General features: G+C 42.1%; 2 protein-coding genes across 5 annotated transcripts; one reads left to right on the top strand and one right to left on the bottom strand.

The window, feature by feature from the left end:
- Positions 1–1,272: 1,272 nt before the first annotated feature.
- DMAC2L (distal membrane arm assembly component 2 like) lies at positions 1,273–5,336 on the bottom strand. Of its 3 annotated transcripts, none has more exons than XM_080620011.1 (5): positions 5,275–5,336; positions 4,893–5,016; positions 3,573–3,781; positions 2,559–2,730; positions 1,273–1,748 (listed from the first exon to the last, which is right to left on the bottom strand). In XM_080620011.1, the coding sequence occupies exons 2-5, from the start codon at positions 4,928–4,930 to the stop codon at positions 1,634–1,636; spliced, it is 534 nt and encodes a 177-aa protein (XP_080476137.1). In that variant the 5' UTR covers positions 4,931–5,016; positions 5,275–5,336; the 3' UTR covers positions 1,273–1,633. The 3 variants fall into 3 exon arrangements, with proteins under 3 accessions (XP_080476137.1, XP_080476135.1, XP_080476136.1); XM_080620009.1 differs by having other exon boundaries at positions 4,907–5,016; positions 5,275–5,330; XM_080620010.1 differs by lacking the exon at positions 5,275–5,336 and adding an exon at positions 5,112–5,195 and having other exon boundaries at positions 4,907–5,016.
- L2HGDH (L-2-hydroxyglutarate dehydrogenase) lies at positions 5,320–20,679 on the top strand. 2 transcript variants are annotated; one of them, XM_080620008.1, is made up of 10 exons: positions 5,320–5,455; positions 5,694–5,809; positions 7,202–7,353; positions 9,803–9,934; positions 12,715–12,877; positions 13,411–13,445; positions 14,209–14,376; positions 16,304–16,461; positions 17,720–17,851; positions 18,816–19,921. In XM_080620008.1, the coding sequence occupies exons 1-10, from the start codon at positions 5,373–5,375 to the stop codon at positions 19,009–19,011; spliced, it is 1,335 nt and encodes a 444-aa protein (XP_080476134.1). In that variant the 5' UTR covers positions 5,320–5,372; the 3' UTR covers positions 19,012–19,921. The 2 variants fall into 2 exon arrangements, with proteins under 2 accessions (XP_080476134.1, XP_080476133.1); XM_080620007.1 differs by lacking the exons at positions 5,320–5,455; positions 5,694–5,809 and adding an exon at positions 20,598–20,679 and having other exon boundaries at positions 7,136–7,353; positions 18,816–18,998.
- Positions 20,680–20,863: the final 184 nt, after the last annotated feature.

Raw genomic sequence — 20,863 nt, 5'->3', positions numbered from 1 at the left:
GCCTGTAGTGTTACAGAAATCATTTTTGTCAAAACTAATTCATGAATATCATTTATAACATTGGCCAGACGCAGGAAGGAATTCTACCTAAGCAACATGTATTAGAATGATTTGTAGGTTTTGTGTAATCTTAGGACATACTATTGTGTTGATTTTGAATAAATGTAGTTTGTTTTGCCAATTTACTGGATGTGTTTTACTGTGTAAAGTTTTACTACTGGGCAAAACATCCTCTTTCTACTTGAAACCTAGAGCAAAAAATGTTTTCTTTTCCCAATACTGTTTTGTGTTCAACAGCTGGTAAAGCAGTTTCATTGGGACAGGTGCCATATCCTTACAGAGTGTGCCTGTCTACCTTTTCTTTTGTGTTATAATTTAATATATTTTAATCTTGTACATTTTGTGCCTCAGTAGTTTTGGTTACACTCAGAAAGCTGTGGCACTGTAGGATTTTCTGCACGGATGTTCAGGCATCTAATCCTGTGTATGTGCAAGGCACTGCAGCACCCACACGTTATTAGCAGCTGATAGCCTGGCAGTGGGCTTCTGGAACCAGCCCGGTGCAGCACAGGCTACAGGGACACCATTCTTGCCTGTTCTCTGCTGGGAGATGCCACAAAGAATCAGCCCCACAATGCAGGTAGTACGGAATGTCCTTTCCAGGGCCTGGAGTCATTTCCTTCAGCAGCGAAGCTAGCAATGAGGGACAGGAGGTGCTCAGTTATGCAGATTGCCATGTCTGAGGCATTGTGCTCAGTTATGCAGATTGCCATGTCTGAGGCATTGCTGGGAAATCTACTTTCCTGGAGTTGCTGTCTACTGCCCTTCCCCCTTTGGATAAAGCTAGGAACTGACTAAAACCACGGTATTCTTCCTGAGGATGAATCACTCTTACTTAGCAGGAGTTATATGGATACAACTAAAGAGGTACAGAGGGCTCATTTAGTCTAGCTCCACATATAGCAAAAATGCATGCAAGGGCATATGCAAGAGACCCCATTTCTCCATAAATACATGTTATCTGAGAGACCCTGCTTCTCCATAAACACCTCAATGTTCTGTTTGTCAGCTCAGTGTTTACAAGGAGACTACACTGCCTATTTGTAGATCACTTCACTTAAACAAAGACATGAGTCAAAGCCTGAGGAACACAAACAAAAGGCCCTTAAACTATTTTATTAAAACCAGGTGAGATTCTCAAAGAGCTCCCATTCCACAACACCAACACCATGCAATGGAAGCACCCAACACTGCTGCTTCACTACACTGACCTTCTACCCACTGTTGTTTTGCACAAGAACTTCTGTGCAGTAAAATACTTGCAAACTACTGAAGTATTAACAGCTTCCTATAAAAACAGGAATAAAATAACTACACACACAAGTCTGCCTGCTCTGTTGTTGATCGGTGAATAGTTTAAGCTTATATAGTTTATATAGCTTAAGTTTATATAGTTTAACCTTAATAAAACTTAATTGCATAATTTGACAAAAGATGTACAGCTTTTGAGGCTGCACGGGGAGATGTGGGCTTATTTCCATACCTGGAAATACAGTAGTGTCTACAACTTGGTTTATGCAACATACAGTAAATATTATGAAATCAAATACATCTTCATTATGAGCAATTGTGTTTATTCTAAATCCAGCTCCAGCTTGAGGTTTGGCAGTGCCTGCCGAAGGACATGAGCAGTAGTTTCTTTCTGTCTTATTCCAGGAAGGTCACTCAGATACAAATATTCAAGGTTCCTATAAATATTTAAAAACAAAAGTCAGTGACTACTATTTAACTGTTGACACAGAAATTAGACAAAGGATTATTCTACCAGAGCTGTTTTGAGTATCTTAAAAGTTGTTTTATTTTCTGAACTGGGGGGGTTTCAGCTCACCATAAGTTCAGTCCTTCTACACAGCTTAAGAAGAGATCCTGGACTCCCTGCATCATGGAGCTTGCTTTATATTAAACAATACTTAATGATTTCAATAGCAATTTAGCTTAGAAAACACAAGCCATGATAGGCTGGACCAGAAGATCCTTGAGGTCCCTTTAACCTGATATTCTAAGATTCCAGAAGAAGTTATTTTAATGTAAATAATAATTAGAATCATATAAAAAATCCTTAGTAAAACCTTTCTGTAGGATGAAATCCATCACCCATTTGTTGATGTTTGCAACTCGGTGTGACACTAAACAGTTCAGTACAGCACCCATGGATGTTGTGCACAGGTACACAGCACCCAACTGCTTCCCCAGGCCTAAGCACTCAGGTCCACCCCGACACCTTGAGGCTGCAGTAAGCATGAGATAACCCAGTGACAGAAGCCATTGTGAGGTGTAAAAGGACCACAGAAGTTACAGGGCACCATCAAAGCCTGCCCTGAACAGCAGCTGCAGCAGCGTGGTCAGCCCAGAAACCAAAGTGATCATCAAATAAAACCAGGCAAAACCAGCCCAGGAACATGAAGAGTCCAGCCCTTGCAGTCAACCCAATCCCAAAGCTGTGGGGTATAATAGCCAGGGAAGCAAGGTGCTATAGAAGAGCTCAGCAGCTCACGTACATCAGCTTGTGAAGCGCAATGATGCCTTTATCTGTGACATTCCCACAGGAAATTATCTTCAGCTGGAGGAGGCTCTTCTGCAGATTCTTTGTCTCACTGAGCCTCTGCAGACACTCATCCTGTATGTAAATACACTTCTGCAGCTTGATTTCTGTAACATGTTCAAGACCATCTGGGAAGACAAGAATGAGTATTGGCTTCAGAATACCAGGAACAACATGCACTGGTTGGTAAGTTCTGAGTTCAGCAACTGCCTCCAAACCCCCACAGTGACATGCTCCCTTATACAGGTGGCCATAAGGCAACATGAATCTCCGAAGTCTCTTTGCGGTACTTCGAATATATGGAAACACCAGGGTTTGTATCCTTTGGGTAAGATTCTAAGAGCTTTGGCATGGGCATATAACAAAAGAAACCTCTACAAGTCTGAATGATAAATAAGGACTCTGACTTAGGAACATAGTATTGCAGGAAATTCAAGGTCCTCTGCCAATGAAAAAATAAAATGGTCTGTTCCACATTTCGGTTTTTGTTACTTAAAAGGGACCTGAAACACTTCTTTAATATCTTATTTTATGAGAAACTGAGAGCTTTTTTTTTTTTCATCTTTGAAGACATCAAAAATGCCTGGAGAACAAGTAATGAGACTTCACAGGCACCAAGAACATCGATACTTGGTTCAGAAGGAAAGAAATGTTTAACACAGGGCTTTTTGCTACCAGCTACTTAACTATGAACTCAATGAAACAGCTAATCTTTGTTGCACTTCTTCAGTGTTACTGTTGCTTCGGGTAAGGGCTGATGAAGTTCCCAATCTCTTTCCGCTTCACACCACACCTCCCAGCAAAATCTTAGGAATGGCTGAATATTTGTAGAGCCATTTTAAGGGGGAAAAAAATTGAAAATATTTCTCTGTATCTTGCTAGGGAAGAAGAAAATGACACAGTTATTTGTATTTTCATGCAACTGAAAGAACTGTTCAGCATCATCTTTGCACAGCTGTGTCTACGTTACCCAAATAGTCAAATCCTCTGTACATGATACAAGATTCAGTGGCATCAATTGCTTCTATTTTGTATTTCCCCAAGGGCCCTGTTGGAAGACCACTGTAGTCCTGCTGCCATTTCTGATAGCCTTGATAGCGCACCAGTGCACCACATCGCAACAGCCACTCTGAGGCTGCCCTGTCAGGGCCAACAGCTTGGATACGTTCGTAGTCCACCCTGTGAGACAGAAAGAGCATTCACATGGCTTCTGTAATGTGGCAGACTTACTGCCTCGATGATAATAATGACTGCACAACAAATATTTGGTTAAGTGTATGATAAGATGTCAGAAAAGTAGTAATATGATCTAGTGGAATTGGTTTATGTATAATTATTTGGATTGCTCTTTATCAGCCAGGCAAGAATTTATTTTTTATTTGTTTCAAATGGCAGAGGCTTGTGGTAAAAAGAGAAACAATACAAATGCAACCCTTACAGCTGATTGTTTCCTTCTGTGTCTGTAAGGAGAGATGAAAAATCACCTTTCTATCCTAAGTAAGGCTTTGCAACAATTGCAAATCTGTCTTCCAAACACTGACTACGTAAGAACCTCTCATTGCCTGTCATGCTCCTGTTGTTCCTGAAGCCTTTTTCCTCAACAATTACAGTATTTCAGAAAGACACACTTCAGCAATTAGTTAAAATACTTAGGTCCATTCAAGACAAAGATATTTTTCTTAGTCTGATAAGGAATGCTGAAGACAGAAGCAGAGACCTGGAAGAGACTCCTGTCTGTTTGGGCTTCGCACCCTGTTACAGCAATTGCCTGCGTCACACAACCCTTTCCATAAAGCTAGAAAACATACGGCAAAACTATTAGCTACCAGCAAAAGTTACGCACAGAGAAGGAGCTTTGCAGATAGAGTTTCACAGAGAAAGGCTTTCTCTTTCTAAAAGTAACTGTGAAACCCTGGTGTGGCTGAGTCACATTGTAAATGACAGGTTGGTTAGATGCTTTTCTGAGTAAGTAAAGGGGGCATGGTTGTGTTTAAATGCATGGTTTAAATGCATCTGGGGGTCAAAGGAAGACTGACATTGAGGGAGAAAATCCACATTGCCAGCTTGCCTACCACCACTGGGAGGGGAGCAAATCACACACCTTCCTCCGGAAGGCCACAGCTTTGTAACTGGAACAGGTAAGGAATGCCCCCTGTCAAGCATCAACATGCAATGTGGGGGGAAAAGAACGGCACTGGTAGCACAAAATGCCCTTTCCAGTCCTGGGACTTAATTCTCCCTGCTTCACAAACCGCACGGGGGATAGATAGGACCTGCTAATGGTACACACCGAGTTACCCTTACTTGTTGAACACAGCATTCAGCCATCCCCAGAAGCCTCTGCAGGCGTCGGGCGGCGGCAGTTTGCCGAGACTCTGCACCGGCTGCGCAAGTTTCCTCAGCAGCACCATGCTCTTGAAGAAAAGGAGAGGACAAACGGAGACGTTATCCGGAGAGCCAGCCCCAGCGGGACGGGCAGCCCGTACCCGGCTTCCCCTCAAGGCCTAACCAGGTCTGTCAGCCCCGCGGGAACGACGACTGAAGGACAGCCCAGGCGCCCGTGCTTGAAGAGAGAATCCAGCACTGCCTCAGGGCTCACCCCGCCCCGCTACCGCCCTCCCGGGAACCCCTCCCGCCGGGCTGCCCCCACGGGACAAGCAGGCAAACCGTACGCAGAGCCCGGCGCGACCTGCCACCAGAGGCCTCTCACTGCCGCCGCGGAGCGGGCGCGGAGGAGGAGCCCGTCCCGCTGTGTATCACCGCCCCCAAGATGGCGGCGGCGGCGCTGCTGCGGCAGCGGGCTGGTAGCGGCGGGGCCGGGGTGCTGTGGCGAGCTCAGCGCCGCCAGCGCAGGTGAGGCCGCGTGGCGGGCGTGGGAGGCGACCTTGGCCGAGCCTCCTCTGCCCGTGGCCCCTCAGCTCTTCCCTCACGGCGGGACGGCGGCCATGGGGATGTCGGGACCCGGAGGTCGCTTTCCCCTCAGAGCCGGGATGGGAGGTGCGCTGCGCCTCGGGGGGACAGACAGGCGCGTCCCCGCGGGCACGCTGCGAGTGAGCTCACCGCCTGCTTGTCTCTGTGTGTGTGTGTGCAGCACCTTCGACGTGGTGGTGGTGGGCGCGGGAATCGTGGGGCTGGCCTCGGCCCGGGAGCTCATCAGGCGGCTTCCCTCACTCGCCTTCGCCGTGCTGGAGAAGGAGCAGGAGCTGGGTATGGTGCCGTATCCTCCTCACCCGTGTGTGCTCGGGTTCACAGGGTGTCAGCCTGTCAGAAGTCCTTTTCCGAAGGGCACCCTAGCCAAAATTGCAGTACTTTGTGGTCATGCCTGTAAAGGGAATGCTCGAATCACAGAATGGTTGGGGTTAGAAGGACCTTAAAGCTCATCCAGTTCCAGCCCCCTGCCACGGTTTGCCCCGCTGCTCTTTTGAGCAAAGTCTGTGCCTGTCTGTTAACTATCAGAACTGTAAACCACAGTCATTTGCCCTGTGATTCTGGATATCCCTGTATATGCTGTGCAAGGTGCTGTTACATGCATGGGAGGCGATTTATCAGAGGCAAAGAACTAATGGATATCTGGGAAGATGGTCACTAGTTATTGGCCCAGAATTAACTACAGTAATATGGCACAGATCCTAGTCTTGCCTGCTTACACAAGAAGCCTTGAGGCACTCTTTTCGGGGTCATCCATCCTGGCTTTGAAATAAGAAAGAATAAGCCTTGTTGCTTCATTGAAAGCTTTTCTGGCTCGCTCAAGTACAAGCACAGTTTCACCACAAGCAATCTTTTCACACCAAGTGCTTCTGCAGATAGGCAGCCACTCAGGGTAGGTAGGAGCAACCCCAAGGGATCGTGTCAGTGACTAATGCAAAATAATACCAATGAGCCCAAGGTCTTGCTTTAAATAGCTCTGTCAGCCAGGCTACATACTGGTCTTGAGGTGTTACATGTGTGATGTGAAGTGGCTTTTTATAATGAGGTGGGATGTACATTAGGCCCATAACAGTGTGTGAGTGCAAAGCAGGAATGACCTTTGGGAGTCAATGCGTTAAGAGAGAGAACCTGCTCAAATTACTTAAATAAAGATGTTTGTGATACTTTTCATCTCTGTTTTACTTAGTTACAAAGAGCAAATAGCAACTTAATCCAGTTCACAAATACTTGAAAAGCCCACCAAGCTTGCCAGCACATCCCAAGAAATTGTGGATTGTACAGATGTCATGTTAGGTGAGGCCTTTAAGGATGCATTTCATTTTAAAAATTGAATTTCTTAAGATTAATTTGAGCATGTACAAAATTTTGGTTGATTGGCCTGCAAGTGTAGCTCTTGGAGGAAAAACTTGTGATTAGCTTTTATTCTGCCTGTTGATTCAACACGCTGCAAGCTGTGATGGTTTATTATTAACTAGGTCTTGCTGTGTCAGTGTTTTTCTAGCCTTTTGAGACCAAGGGAGGAATTGGGTTTGCTGTGCAGTTACCTTATATGAGCATCTATTTTAACACTGATTTAGGGCAGGATCTTACTCTTCTGACAGCTGAGGTAATTAAAGTGTGAACTAATAATGGAAACATGCATTTTAATAACATACTTTTCTTACTATTCAGCTCATCACCAGAGTGGACATAACAGTGGCGTGATTCACAGTGGAATTTACTACACACCTGGATCTCTGAAAGCTAAGCTGTGTGTAGAGGGAGCAGCCCTCTGCTATGAGTACTGTGAGCAGAAGGGGATACCGTATAAGCAGTGTGGGAAGGTATAGGAACTGCTATGTATTCTTATTGTACATTTGGAAACTGAGACTGTATAATGTAATGTTACAATGTATAGCAGAGGTCTGGTTGTGGTCTTTCTCCCAAGAGATGACTTTCTGCAACACTAGTTTCAGAATGTTTTCTTCTTTCCAACAATTCAAATTGGTTTCTTTTCTGGACCTAAATAATAATTCTCCTTATCTGTGGGCTGAGCTGAAATATCCCAGGTAATGGTGGAAGCCAGGCCCCATGGAAGAGCACCTGTGTAGCTCCAAGGAGCACAAAGGCTCTCAGTATGCGCATACCTTATTTCCTGGCATGTCAGACTCTGAAAAGACTTGAAAACAGCTCCAGGTGTGACCCAGCTACATGCCATTTATGCCATGTTACATCCACCTAACACAACCTGAAATGCTGGGGACAGAAAAGTGGCTGTACTGATTCACTTGGGGTCTACCCAACCCTGTATCCAATTTCTGGAAGTTTCTGGAGAGACCAAGGAAAGAATGAGAACAGGACAAGCAAATTATTAATTCTTCCAGCTTCCAACTATTTTCAGCTCAGATAATTTTCTGAGCCCAATGTATTTGGTGGTGACTCTCAATGGATTTCTTTTCCAAGTGTTTTTCAGTTAAAAGCTTTTGCATCAGAGCATACTTTGATGAGCAGATCCACAGATCAGCAACCCACTGCATCATTTTGCACCTGGCTCCTGTAAGCTTCATCTGACAGCCCCTACTCCTTGTGTTAGAAAAGCTCATGAACAGTTGATCTGTGCTCACAGTCTCTAAGTTGCACATAACTTCATACTCCCTCCTCTCTTCCAGCTGGCGAGTCTTACTCAGCTCAGTCATTCCTCTTAGAGAAGCTTAACATGACTCTCTTTATCCTGGCTTTGTTCTCTGACCCATTCATGGTTTAATGCATCTTCGATACAAGGACCACGATTGTGCACAGCATTCAAGATGTGGTCAGACTCTGGATTTTTGCAGAGAAGTAGTAGTATCTGTATTATCCTGTATCCTTACCCTCACTGTTCCTAGCATTCGATTTAGGGTTTTTCAGCTGTCACTAGGCATTGAGCTGATGTTTCTGTAGGACTGTCTATCCTTACTCCAAAATCTTGGTCCTGAGTAATAACTTTGAACTTGAATTCATCATTTTATCCCTGAGGCTAAGACTTCTTTTTCTATGATCACCATTTCACATTTATATGCATTGAATTTCATCTGCCATTTTCAGTTGCTCATTCACCTTGGAAGGTCTTCTGCAGTTCTTTACAATCAGCCCTTGTCAGAACCATCTCGAGGCACTTTAAACCGTCACCTGACTTACTCACCTCTCTGGCTGCCCCTTTCGAGGTTGCTCGTACACGTCTTGGACCTCCTAAGCGTTTCTCTTTTATAAGTGCAACGCAGACGCTATCTGATGTGATGAGCATCCAAGTCCCTCTAGCTCAGAACGCATGGGGAGCTGGGTGCAGATCTCACCAGCTCTGAGATGCAGAGTAGAAATCCCTGAACGTGGCACACTGTTGATGGCCCCGCACCAGTATGCGTGGTGTTTGTCCCGCCGGGCTCTGCTCCCTCCACTGCAGCTTTGGTCGCAAGATGGCACTGTGGATTTGTACAGCAATACACTTGATGTAACAAGCCTGCGCTCAACTCAAAGCCCAAGACAGCAGACTTGTGCTCTGTAGGCGTTAATTCGAGCTTGGATAAGGTTAGCCGACCCAGCAGCATTGTTGGTCCTTTGCTGACAGTAAATTTGTTACTTCCTCATCGCCTTTCCCGGCAGTGTTTATTCCAGGAAAGATGATAGTGAGGCTTTAGAGCAAGTTCTACATAAAGCAGCCCCAGGTTTGGAGAACTTAGTGGCTTCTCAACACAGAAGTATCTGTGTTGTGAGACTTGAGCTAGGCCTGGAAGTAGCAAGGTCTGTGCAAACCTGGCACAGATAATTCATAGCCTGGATAAATCTCTTGTGGTAGTTGTGAGCTAACTACATCTTTAAATGAAGTGGTACAAATCAGTTCAGACACCATGTCAGAACATGTCCTTACTCTGTTATCGAGACTGTTTGAGATTTGTACAACTTGGGTTAGTTCAGTTTTATTTCTGGAAGCATCCTAGTGTCTCTTTAAAATAATATTTTCTTCTTTCACATTCAGATTTGTAGTCTCGTGGTACTTTTAGCAAATATTATCCATTGATAGTAGCTTAAACTACAGTTTAACATTTGTTTCTCGCTCTCCTTAATGCTTTCTCAGTAATAACTGGTATTTATAGAATCTTGTGCAACTAATGGCACAAATCACATTTCCCCCTGCTTGAATTATAATTCACTGTTCACTCACTCACTATTGTTTGCTTGTTAGCTTGGGCTTGATGCCAGACCTGAACTGGCTATGTGTGTTTTGCTCACTGCTGTGCCTTGTTATCTTTCCTGAAGCTAATTGTAGCTGTTGAACAAGATGAAATTCCAAGACTCAAAGCTCTATACAAAAGAGGGCTGCAGAACAATGTCCCAGGTCTGAAACTGATTGGAACAAAAGAAATACAAGCAAAAGAACCCTTCTGCAGGGTAAGGGATTTGCATACTTTTAATTAGCATGTAAGATCTCTGTTTCTCAGGTGACATTTTTTAACTTAACATAAATATCTGATCTTAAGATAATTCACATGGGGGGCAAGTTTAAAAGAGAGTGAAAACCCAGAAAATATAATTGTCAACAAAAATAAATGTATCCATTTATTTCTGGAACTTCTTAGCTCAGACCAATCCTTCACATGCATTTGTCATTACATACACATCAGACCAAGTCTAACACAACATGAGGTGGTGCTGTGGAAGCATTGGTGACACTTTCACCCCAGGTTTCTCCTGCTCACCTCTTCTCATTTTGTTACTTGTCAGTTCATAATTCATTAGTTCTCCATATGATGAAGGCATAAAGAGTTGCTGCTGCTTTAATTGCACATAAGGCACTGGCTGGATCCTAAGAGCCAGCATTCACAAAGTGGAGGTCAAGCAATCCGTTTCACTTGCAGCCTACAAAAGGAATCAGGCTTATCCAAATCAAAATAGGAGATTCTAGAGTCCCTTAGTCCTTCTGCAGGACTGAATTTATAGGTAAATGGACAGAGCCTACAAGTTGCTCAAACTTCATTCTGTTCTCAGTTTTACACAGAGGTGCCCTCCCTGATGTATGTGCTCAGAAACAACAACCAACCAACCAACGAAAATGCTCAACCCAAACCAAACCAAACAGTTCTCCTACCAATGATGATTTTTTAACTATTATTCTTTTATATTATTCTATATTTTTATATTATTTTATAATTTTTATAATGATATTTATATTTTTATATTATTCTATATTCTATATATTATTCTTTTATATATTCTTTTATTTATAATTGTATATTATATCTTATATAAAATATAATATATTAATATAATATATATTAATATACTATAATATACTACTATATTAATAGTATTATTCTTTTTTTTTATTTGTTTTAATCTGTAGTTGTTCCTCCTTCAGTGTTCAAGGCCAGGTTGGACAGGGCTTTGAGCAACCTGGTCTAGTGGAAGGTGTGGCAGGGGTTTTGAAACTGAATGATGTTAAGGTCCCTTCCAACCCAAATCAGTCTGTGATTCTCCTTGCAGGTGCTTGCTTGTATGTTTTTGTGGTTGATAGGCAGATTTGCCTTTGCCCAGGTTAGAGCTGCTCTATCTGAGATTATGCTGAGATGATTCTGCTCCTTCCCATTAAAATTATTTACCATACAGTAAAGTTTGATAATACGACTTCCACATGTAAGTGCAGATTGGGATCAAGCTGATTTCAATCCAGTTGCTTCCTACACACGTAGTTGTTGTGTGGCACTTCTCAGCCTGTTTATTTTCACAGCAGGAGAAATGTGGGTAGTTTACGGAGTACAGATTTGTTGTTGTTTAGTATATCTTTGCTTGCAAGGAAAACCTGGATATAAATTCCCTGTGCTGTTTCATCTGGCAGCTTGCTATTGGTGTCGCTGCATGACTCTGCTTGTGAATGGTTGTAGGTACAGACAGAAATTTTCTGGAGAGGAATTCTTTTTTTTTCCTTGTAAACATTTTATATCCGCTCCTTAAAACATTTTTTGCTTGTTCAAGATCCAGCTGAGCATTTTCTTCTGCAAATGAGCAGATTCAGATGGATCTTTCTTAATTTACCTTGGTTTCCTGAACTGAGTCCTATCCTTGTAAGCAAATGGCACTTGAATGGTGTTATAATCACAGAATGATAGAATGGTTTTGATTGGAAAGGAGCTTAAAAACCACCCAGTTCAACCCCCTCTGCCATGGGAAGGGATACCTTCCATTAGAGCAGGTTGCTCAAAGCCCCTGGTCTAAGTGGGCTTTGAATGCTGCCAGGAATGGGGCAGCCACAGCTGCTCTGGGCAACCTATGCCAGTGCCTCACCACCCTCACAGCAGAGCCTTCTATTCTCCAGGCTGAACAACCCCAGCTCTCTCAGCCTGTCTATCAAGTGGAAAGAAAGGTTTTATGTAAAATATGGTTTTACCAACCATTCTGATTGTCTTGGGCATGTGAATGGCCCCTGCTATTGTAGTATCTGAGTGGCTGTCAATCTTTTAATGTAGTTACACTTGCAGCATCTCTCAGAGATAAAGCAATGCTACTATCCTTATCTTATAGCCAGAACTAGGAAAATATTATGATGACATTTACCATGATAAAAATCATGTGAGAAACTGAACCTCTTCTGAATAAAGATAGGAAAGTGTCTCTAAGAAACATTAAGAATTATAGCTACACACTGGGCTTGACCCTTGCTTTCTGCTAAGACAAGTGTAGGCTGTTGTCTAAATAAGAAGGGACTTTTCTCTCTGATGTGCAGTGCAGTAAGTGTTGCACCCTGGCTAGATTGTATGCTTTAGCCTTGCAAGAGGCGTTGTCAACAGCCATGCACCAGGCAGAGCTCCCAGGTGACCATTTGAAGGTGGAATTGCATAGTCCATAGTGAAAAATAATACGTAGCTACTAGCTGAAGCCAAGGCTGTGTAACCTGTTTTATCATTAAGTGCTTTGTTGAGGAAACTGCATTATGCTGTAGTCACATGATCACTTAGTCCACCGTAAGTAGTTTTTGCCATACTAGTTGTCAGCAAACACTAACACTGGAGCTGGCATGTGGAGAGGCTAGGAACAAGCAGACAGGGATGGGGAGGCAGCAGGACTCCCTTCTCCATTGCAATGTGTGCATCATTCCAGATGAAATAGTCTCTGTATTGAAGATCAAAGTCCACATACAGCCTTCACTGTTCTTATGTATCTTAATACTGTTTCAGGGTCTGATGGCCCTTGATTCTCCATATACTGGCATTGTGAATTATAAACAAGTGGCACAGTCCTATGCAGCAGACTTCCGGGAAGCAGGTGGGACGATCTTCACTGATTTTGAAGTTACAAACATGGAGATGGCTAAAGAAAGTTCTTCAGAAAGTGAAGATGGTAAGGCAGGTTTTTTTCCTCCATTTACTACAATCCTGCCAACGATTTTATTGAAAACACATTTGTTTTAACTGAAATGACATGTCTGAACCTTTCTGTCTTGTGGGGATGGGACGAAAAGTAAAATTATGTTAGTGAGATTATTGAGGAAGCTCACTGTTTTTCTTCAGGCAGGTCACCCTTCAGCTGAAACATTTAAAGCTGATGGAACAATATGATAGTAATAGTGAGGAAGAAGGTTGTTATCTCCTATTAAAATCAGATTTAGCTGAATATTGCATTTATATTCTTGTAATAGTGCTTTTTCGTTATCCTGGAAGGCAGGTTGGATCTGTGCTAGTACACATATGGAAGAATAAAAAACCTGTGTTAATTCATACAGTTATGTCCAACATCAGTTATGTTCAACAGTGGTTGCTCATTAGCTTGAAGATATTCCAGTGGAAGAAACCTTCATCGTGACAAGCTGCTTGTTCTGTCAGTTTTCTATTATGTGTTCAATTAATTCCTTCTCTTGTCTAATTCTGTGACAGGACTGAAATACCCAGTCATTGTTCGGAACTCAAAGGTAAGAACAAAGCTGAAGATTTAATTGCTTTATTGGAAGCTGTTTCTCCTTTTCTTAAGAATTTTTGTTCATTCCTGGTGGATTATTCAGCTCTCTAGAAAAAGTTAAAAGATGCTGTTCAGTAACATGATCACTGTCATCTAGGACTGCTTCTATAAAACAACTGCAGTCAATTCTTAATTGATTTAATTCTTGCGGGTCCAACATAAGAAATGTGTGGACCTGTTGGAGCAAGTCCAGAGGGGGACATGAAGATGCTCAGGGGAATGGAGCACCTAATCTAAATCTCCCCTCTTTCAGTTTAAAGCCATTCCCCCTTGTCCTATCCCTACATGTCCTTGTAAAAAGTCTCTCTCCAGATTTCTTGTCAACCCCTTTAGATACTGGAAGCTGCCCTAAGGTCTCCCCAGAGCCTTCTCTGCTCCAGGCTGAACAACCCCAGCTCACTCAGCCTGTCTCCATAGCAGAGGCACTCCAGTCCTCAGAGCATCTTTGTGGCCTCCTCTGGACTCGCTCCAACAAGTCCACATTCTTATTTTGGGTTCCCAGAGCTGGACGTAGTACTGCAGGTGGAGTCTTACAAGAGTAGAGCAAAGGGGGAGAATATTACAAATGAAACAAATATTTCTCCCTCCTTCTGAAAATGTTTGGTTTTCTTTCTGGCCTTGACTCATTTTCTTCCAAAACTTGTAGGTGATGGGTGGTTTTTTTAGTAGGTACATTGAATTGTTGTGTGTTTTATGTTTTTCTTCGTTTTCCCTAGGGTGAGGAAATCTACTGTCGGCACATTGTGACCTGTGCAGGACTTTACTCAGACCGCCTGTCTGAGATCAGTGGCTGCAGCCCTGAACCTCGTATTGTACCCTTCCGTGGAGATTATTTGGTGCTAAAACCAGAAAAGTCTTACATGGTTAAAGGAAATATCTATCCAGTATGTACTCTCTTGTTTGTCTTTCCTGGTGTACTCTAAGAAATGCTAAAACTACAGAAATAAGGGCAGTATTTCATGGTTATGTCCGTTATACTGCAGACAATGATGTGGGTGTACATTCAGTTGCCTTCTGACACGACAGCTTGTTTTTGTTGATTCTTGAGGAACAGGTAGAAGTGCCATGAGGGAAACTATTGCCAGTCTTTTTTTTGTTGTCGTTTGTGTTTTTGTTGTGTTGTGTTTTTTTTGTTTTTGTTGTTATTACCTGGTTTTGGTTTTTAGTAGCAAAAGAATGAAACATATAGCATGATAGCCCCATGCCCACAAAAGCCTGGTGTTTTTCTGTTATAAAATAAATCTGTAGACAGGATTCAGAAGTCAGTGAGGTACAACAGTAGATAACTAATTACTTACACATAGGGTTTAATCTTGTGTGCTAATACCCAAAGCTCAGATTTAGATATGTGCCTCTAAACATCATCTTTGAATTAGCTTCACTTTGTATGACAAAAAATATACACAGAAGGAAAAGGACAAGCTTTCTACCATTTAATATTGATAAACAGTGTGATGAAGAGCATCAATCCGCGACAGAAAATGAAGTTATCAAGCAAGAAGAGGGAATTTCTAGGGCAGCGTTTTAGTTAACTCATACAGTATGTTGAAGTAATGCCTTTCAAATGTGAACTTAGATTTCCCTGCTAAAGACTGGAGCAGGTCACCCTAGAAAAATTGTGGAACCCTGGGCACTGGGGAGGTTATCTGACTTCATCTCACCTGGGAATGATTGAAGATCCTGTCTTGAGATGGGAGAGAAGAATGGGCTGGAATGTGAGGGTACCTTCCAGGCTTTTTCCATGGCTGTGTGAGGATAGATTGTACCACTTGATTATTTGGGGGGGGGGGGGGGGGGCGTGTTGGGGTTTTTTTTGTTGTTGTTGTTATGGCCAAATAATGGTAATAAGATTATAAAATTGCATGATTCTTAGTAATATGTTACTGAAAATGTAATGTAGCTCGTGGAATGGTTGCAGTGAGCTGCAAACGTATTAAAAGCATATTTTAAGAGGAAAATCAGTCACTGAATACAGAAAAGGAATATATTTTAAGTCACTTTTCAATCATAACAGTACTGGTTTTTGAGAAATACCCAATACTTGCTTATGTTCAGACTTCAACACTGTCACCTCTGTAGTCACCTCTTGTAAATAGCTGAAGATTGGTGCAAGAGGAGGTGTGCTTATTTCATGCCTGTATCTGCATAGTAACAGCTTATTTCTGCTTCAGCCTCTGCACACAAGTACACTGTATTCTATTTGCAAACAAACCCAAAACTCCATTATTAGCATTCATCAGGCTTGCTAATGGCATGTTGTTTTGAGCCATACAGAATGATGAGGTTTTCCTAATATTGTATAACCTATTTTATTGCAGTATAATTACTACTGGTGAACAGCATTAGTGCGTTGTTGGTTTTGTTGTGGCTTGACTTATATCCTGAGAAATCATGTGTACTTTTTTTTCCTGTTGTTTGTTTTGCAGTCTTACTTGGCCTTGCTCAGTTCTTCATTGGTTTAAATTAGTTATGTGCTATAACTGCACAATTACCAAGCAGTACAGGAGTCAATTATCTGATTCTTTGACTCAAATTTTCTTGTAATGATTGGAAATAAAATGGCAAATTTCCTTCTTTTTTCACTTTTTCATTTGAAAATAGGTATTTCCATTTATTCAAATAACAAGTCCTTTACTGTGTTTTGGTTTGTTTTATTCACTCTCTCGCACATTAAACTGTAAATGTCTGTACTTTCCTCCTCTCAAGTGTTTTCCGTGTTTCCCAGATGAGTTTGTTGACCTCATGTGATTGCGTGGCTGTTCCTCTTACCTTGTTTGTAACAGCTGTAATAACTGTTGTATCTCGCTTCAGGTTCCCAATCCTCGGTTCCCTTTTCTGGGATTTCACTTCACACCAAGAATGGATGGCAGTGTGTGGCTTGGTCCTAATGCAGTATTAGCCTTTAAGAGAGAAGGCTACAAGTTGTTTGACTTCAACACTAGAGACTTTTTAGATGCTGTATCTTACAGGTAATATCTCGTCTTTTTGGCTGCTGAACACAGTTATTTTAATGTCATTAGATGTCATCTTGCAACTCCATGGAAGCTAGTCCTTGTCAAAAAGCCTGCTTTTACCAAGCTTTTTGTGTTTTTAAAGACAGATGTGCTGATGAGGGCAGACTTCTTCAAGACACTTGACTTCATGTGATCTAATATTTTAATTTTCATAAATTACCAAGACATGTCTCAGCTGGTTTGAGAATGTGCCTGCTCATTGGAGGGTACTGGTCAGCCATGTTGCTGCTACCAGAGCTCTTCCAGGATAGGTTTTTGTCCAATGCAGTGTAGTATTTTAATCAGCCTTGACAGTGTGATTAAAATACTTGCAGAAGATGCTTGGAAGAGAGAACACAGAGTGGCCTGAATTGTCATGTTAAACTTTATCAGGCCATCAATATACATTTGAAAAATGTCCGAGTGCCAAAGAAATAATGTTAAGGGCCATGAGTGGAGGCCAGGAAGCTGTCTTAGAAAGCATGTTAGAGAAATTGGGAATCATTGCCAAAATTGCAAACATAAATGAACAGAGTATCTGTGGAAGTTGAGACAAATTTTGCTTCTCTATGAGAGGCTGGACAGACCATGACAAAGTGTTCAGGTTTAGAAATTAGACTTGAAAAAGTAAATATTGGGGAGATCCAAGGAGAAGCTGAACAACAGGTCAGAGAACTGCAAAGCCCCTTTCTGGCAAACAGCTCAACTTAATGCAGTTTATTAAAGTAAAGAGTTGAAAGCATAGCGATTACTGTCTGTAGAATTTTATACTGGAAGACTAGAGGAAAGCAAAGCAAGGAAACAAGATTTGCAAAGGCATAGCAAGATTCATTGGCTGAAAACTGAAGAGTTTAGGAGTGTGGTGATCTTGTCAGAATGATTGTGGGAAAAAAAGGCTCAAGCAGCATGTCTGCCTTCCCTCATGCACATGGGATTTCAGTCTGTTGCCATTTGACTGGACTAGAGAAAAATCCTGGACGTAGAAAGAACTGGAGTTCAGAGTTAATTCTCAGAGAAAGAATGTAAAGGCAATGCACTTCTGTAAGCAAGGTTTGTTGAAGCAGGGAAGGACAAACGTATATTTCTCAAGTAGAAAGCATGATCAGATTACTGATGTTGGGAATGGGAACTTTAGCTGTGTAGTTGGATTTGATACTGTCTTAGTGTTAGTTTGACATGACTGTATTCATTCTGGAAGATTTGTTCTTACTGCAGTTATTTTTTCTCTCTACAGTGGGTTGTGGAAGCTCGTGCTGAGAAATGTGTCTTACGGACTGAGTGAAATGTACAGAGCGTGTTTCCTGAGTGCACAGGTGAAGCAACTGCAGAAGTTCATCCCTGAGGTCACTGTCAATGATGTACTCAGGTAAAGAAAATTTTTCTTGTTAGATACACTCAGTGTTACTACATTGTTAAATCTCTTCTTTTTTAACAGTAGCAAAGGTAGCATTAGCTTACTGCCTTCACCAAAATATGCTACCAAAGCATTGAAACATTTCTGTACTTTCCACAGGAAGGCCTTTTGTGTTTGCTTGTGTACAGGCAAGTTTGAGGAATATGTGTGTTACTTTCTGCACCCTCCATTGACTGAAATGCACAGTTGTGACATGTTCATCAAAAAGAAAAAGACACTTTATCCTGGTGACACATTCAGTAGCCTGAACATAATCTGAGTTCACAAAGAAAGCAAAACACTGATGAAATTCAGAGGAGAAGCCAGACTGAGTTGCTGTTGGGTGAATACTGGCTTATTTTCATCATCTCAATAAAACAATATTCAGCTTCTGTGTGGAGAGAGAAACTAATTCAGAGGAATTTATAAATGCTAAGGAACTGAAGAGACTCATGAGGAAAGATGAGGCATTTTAAATACATAGGGGTGGATTTAACTGTCCAAACATTTGCAGGGAGAAAATCCAGGATAAGAAAAGCTCGATCATGGTAAATGGGAGTTATCCAGCTCAGGCACTATACCACTGGCGTGAAATTCATGTTTGACAAGGCTTGCTATTTCAAAACAAAGGGAAGGGTTTCCGTTTTGAAAAGACAGGGCATGTTTATGTTCGTGGGGAGGAGAGTAACTTCACAACCAGGAAGGATACAGAAGTACCTATGCTTGGCTACCTGCCCTCATTTTACAGTAATGACTGCAAGACATCTCCTACTCTGCGTCACAAGTGTGAAACTTCCTTGTGCTCCTTCAAAAGCCTCACTGGGCTTTGACTCCATGGTCTGCCTTTCTTATTGTTTGCCTGGGCATCTTTACAAGGTCATGATTGACTTCAGAAAACATTTTCTTTCTAATGGTGAGCTCCTTCTTTATTTTGCAGGGGTCCATCCGGAGTGAGAGCTCAAGCATTGGACAGTGATGGAAATTTGGTAGATGACTTTGTATTTGATGGAGGCAGTGGAGATATTGGAAGCAGAATTCTTCATGTCAGAAATGCCCCTTCTCCTGCTGCTACCTCCTCCCTTGCCATCGCAAAAATGATTGCAGATGAAGTGAAGCGAAGGTTTGAATTGTGAATGATTGACAGGTGTAGTGGGATTCTACGCCTCTTGTATGTGTAGCATCTTGTCTGCATTGAATGAACTCCACAGCCTTTAATGACAAAGATAAAACAGGCAAAGTGTCACTTGCAAGACCAGCACTGGTATAGCAAACGCAGTATTTGAAATGTTTGCCTTTGCCAGCCTGCAACTTCTCAGCTTCATGAATACAGGAGTTGTGGTACCTGGTCAGGCCTGGTGTGGTGAAAGGAAAGAAACAAACAGCCCTTTTAGCAGTAAAGGTTTGTCCACTCAAGCAGGAACAGCCTGTGGAGGGGCTGGTGCCACACGCAGTGTGAGGGTCTGTCCAACCGTAGTGGGCCTTTAGGTGAAGCAGGAAGAGCCTCTGTGGTGGGGTTGCCCACACAGACTTCCCATTCCTCAGGTCTGGACACTGCCTTCTTTTTGCACTCTGGAGAGGTGGTTGATCATCTGAAAAACCACAGGCATGGAGTGGTTCTCTCTGTGCTTTGACTCTGACTCCATTTAAATTGGAGTCTACAGTCCCCTAGCTTACATTAAATTAATGGAGATGGAAGGATAAGCCCTGCTTAAATGTTTTGCTGATATAGAATTAAGGGCTTTATCAGAGACTGAAAACAATATTCAGAGCCTTCTACATGAACATAGAGTATTTCGCAGTAAAATAAGCCTAACAAGGGATTACCAAATCCAAGTCAATTTAGATACTCAAGTCACATATGCTGTCTATCTGATCACTGTCTGTATTTTTTTTATAAAGCTGAAATTAAAATGTATACATAAACAGTTATTTTTTATTTAACTTAAATCTGGGAAGTCAGCACTGATCAGAAACTACTTCAGTTTCTGATCCGTGAAAGATCAGAAACTTTGATCTTTGGGGTTGGGGTTTGTTTCCATTTGAATACAGGTAATGCAAAAGGAGCTTATCTTTGTGCAGCATGTTGAGTAATCTGGTGGAAATGGTCTTTGTAAAAGCAAATGTGAAGGGAGAGAAGCTACAGAAACCTGTCTTAATTGAGTCATGTTGCATACTGCTTCCTTTGGAGCCCAAACAGCAATGAGTCAGAAAGGCTCCCATTTTCCACATGCCTGGCAAGAGGGGAGTGTAGAAGGTGCTGGTTACTCTTCTGGGCTCTTACTGATACTTGCAGTTTTATCAAAGGTTCACCTGGAAGACAGTCTTTGTGGAGACTGTGCTTTAAACTCAGGAGAGATGTTCAGCAAGTTTGGTAGTAAGCTGAGTATCTTGGCATGTTCTGCATAATTGCTACAAAAAAGAATTATGTGGCCCCAGGGACAAAGTACTTGAGAATACTTTTAAAGCAGATGTTCACAGGATGTTGGGTAATACAGATAATTGCGGGTAGTTTGCTACCAGGCAATTTGCTATACTGGTTTATTTCTTTTAAGTTATTTTCTGTACTGCTCTGACAGGCATGAGGGAGTGTGTTAGCACAGAAGCTCAGGTGTGGTAGTTGATGTTTCTACTGTACAGAGCTGAGCTGCTTTTGAGATAGAAAGGACTTAACCTATCTTTATTTAACTTTATTTTTTCCTGGTGACATCTACTTTACCAGAAAAGTGACTCCTGTATAAGGACAACCTGGAAATTCAAGTAATAAGCCCTTCAAAGAAAAGCTTTGGACATTATTCTTGGCCACACCATTAGATAGATTCAGATGTTCCGAATGCTAAAATACCATACGGCTGTGTAAAAGTTGTCTTCACAATGGAACAATCATATCTTCACTCCCCACCAGAAGTGTTGCCTATCAACAGTAAATACTACAAAAGGATTGCAAAAGCGACTTCCTCCCACACGAGGTGTGGCCCTAACATGTAT

The sequence above is a fragment of the Psittacula echo genome (genome assembly GCF_963264785.1).
Source record: "Psittacula echo genome assembly, chromosome: 5".
Lineage (NCBI taxonomy): Eukaryota > Metazoa > Chordata > Aves > Psittaciformes > Psittacidae > Psittacula > Psittacula echo.
Note: the sequence above shows the minus strand (reverse complement) of the source record. Positions and strands in the feature narration are given on the sequence as shown.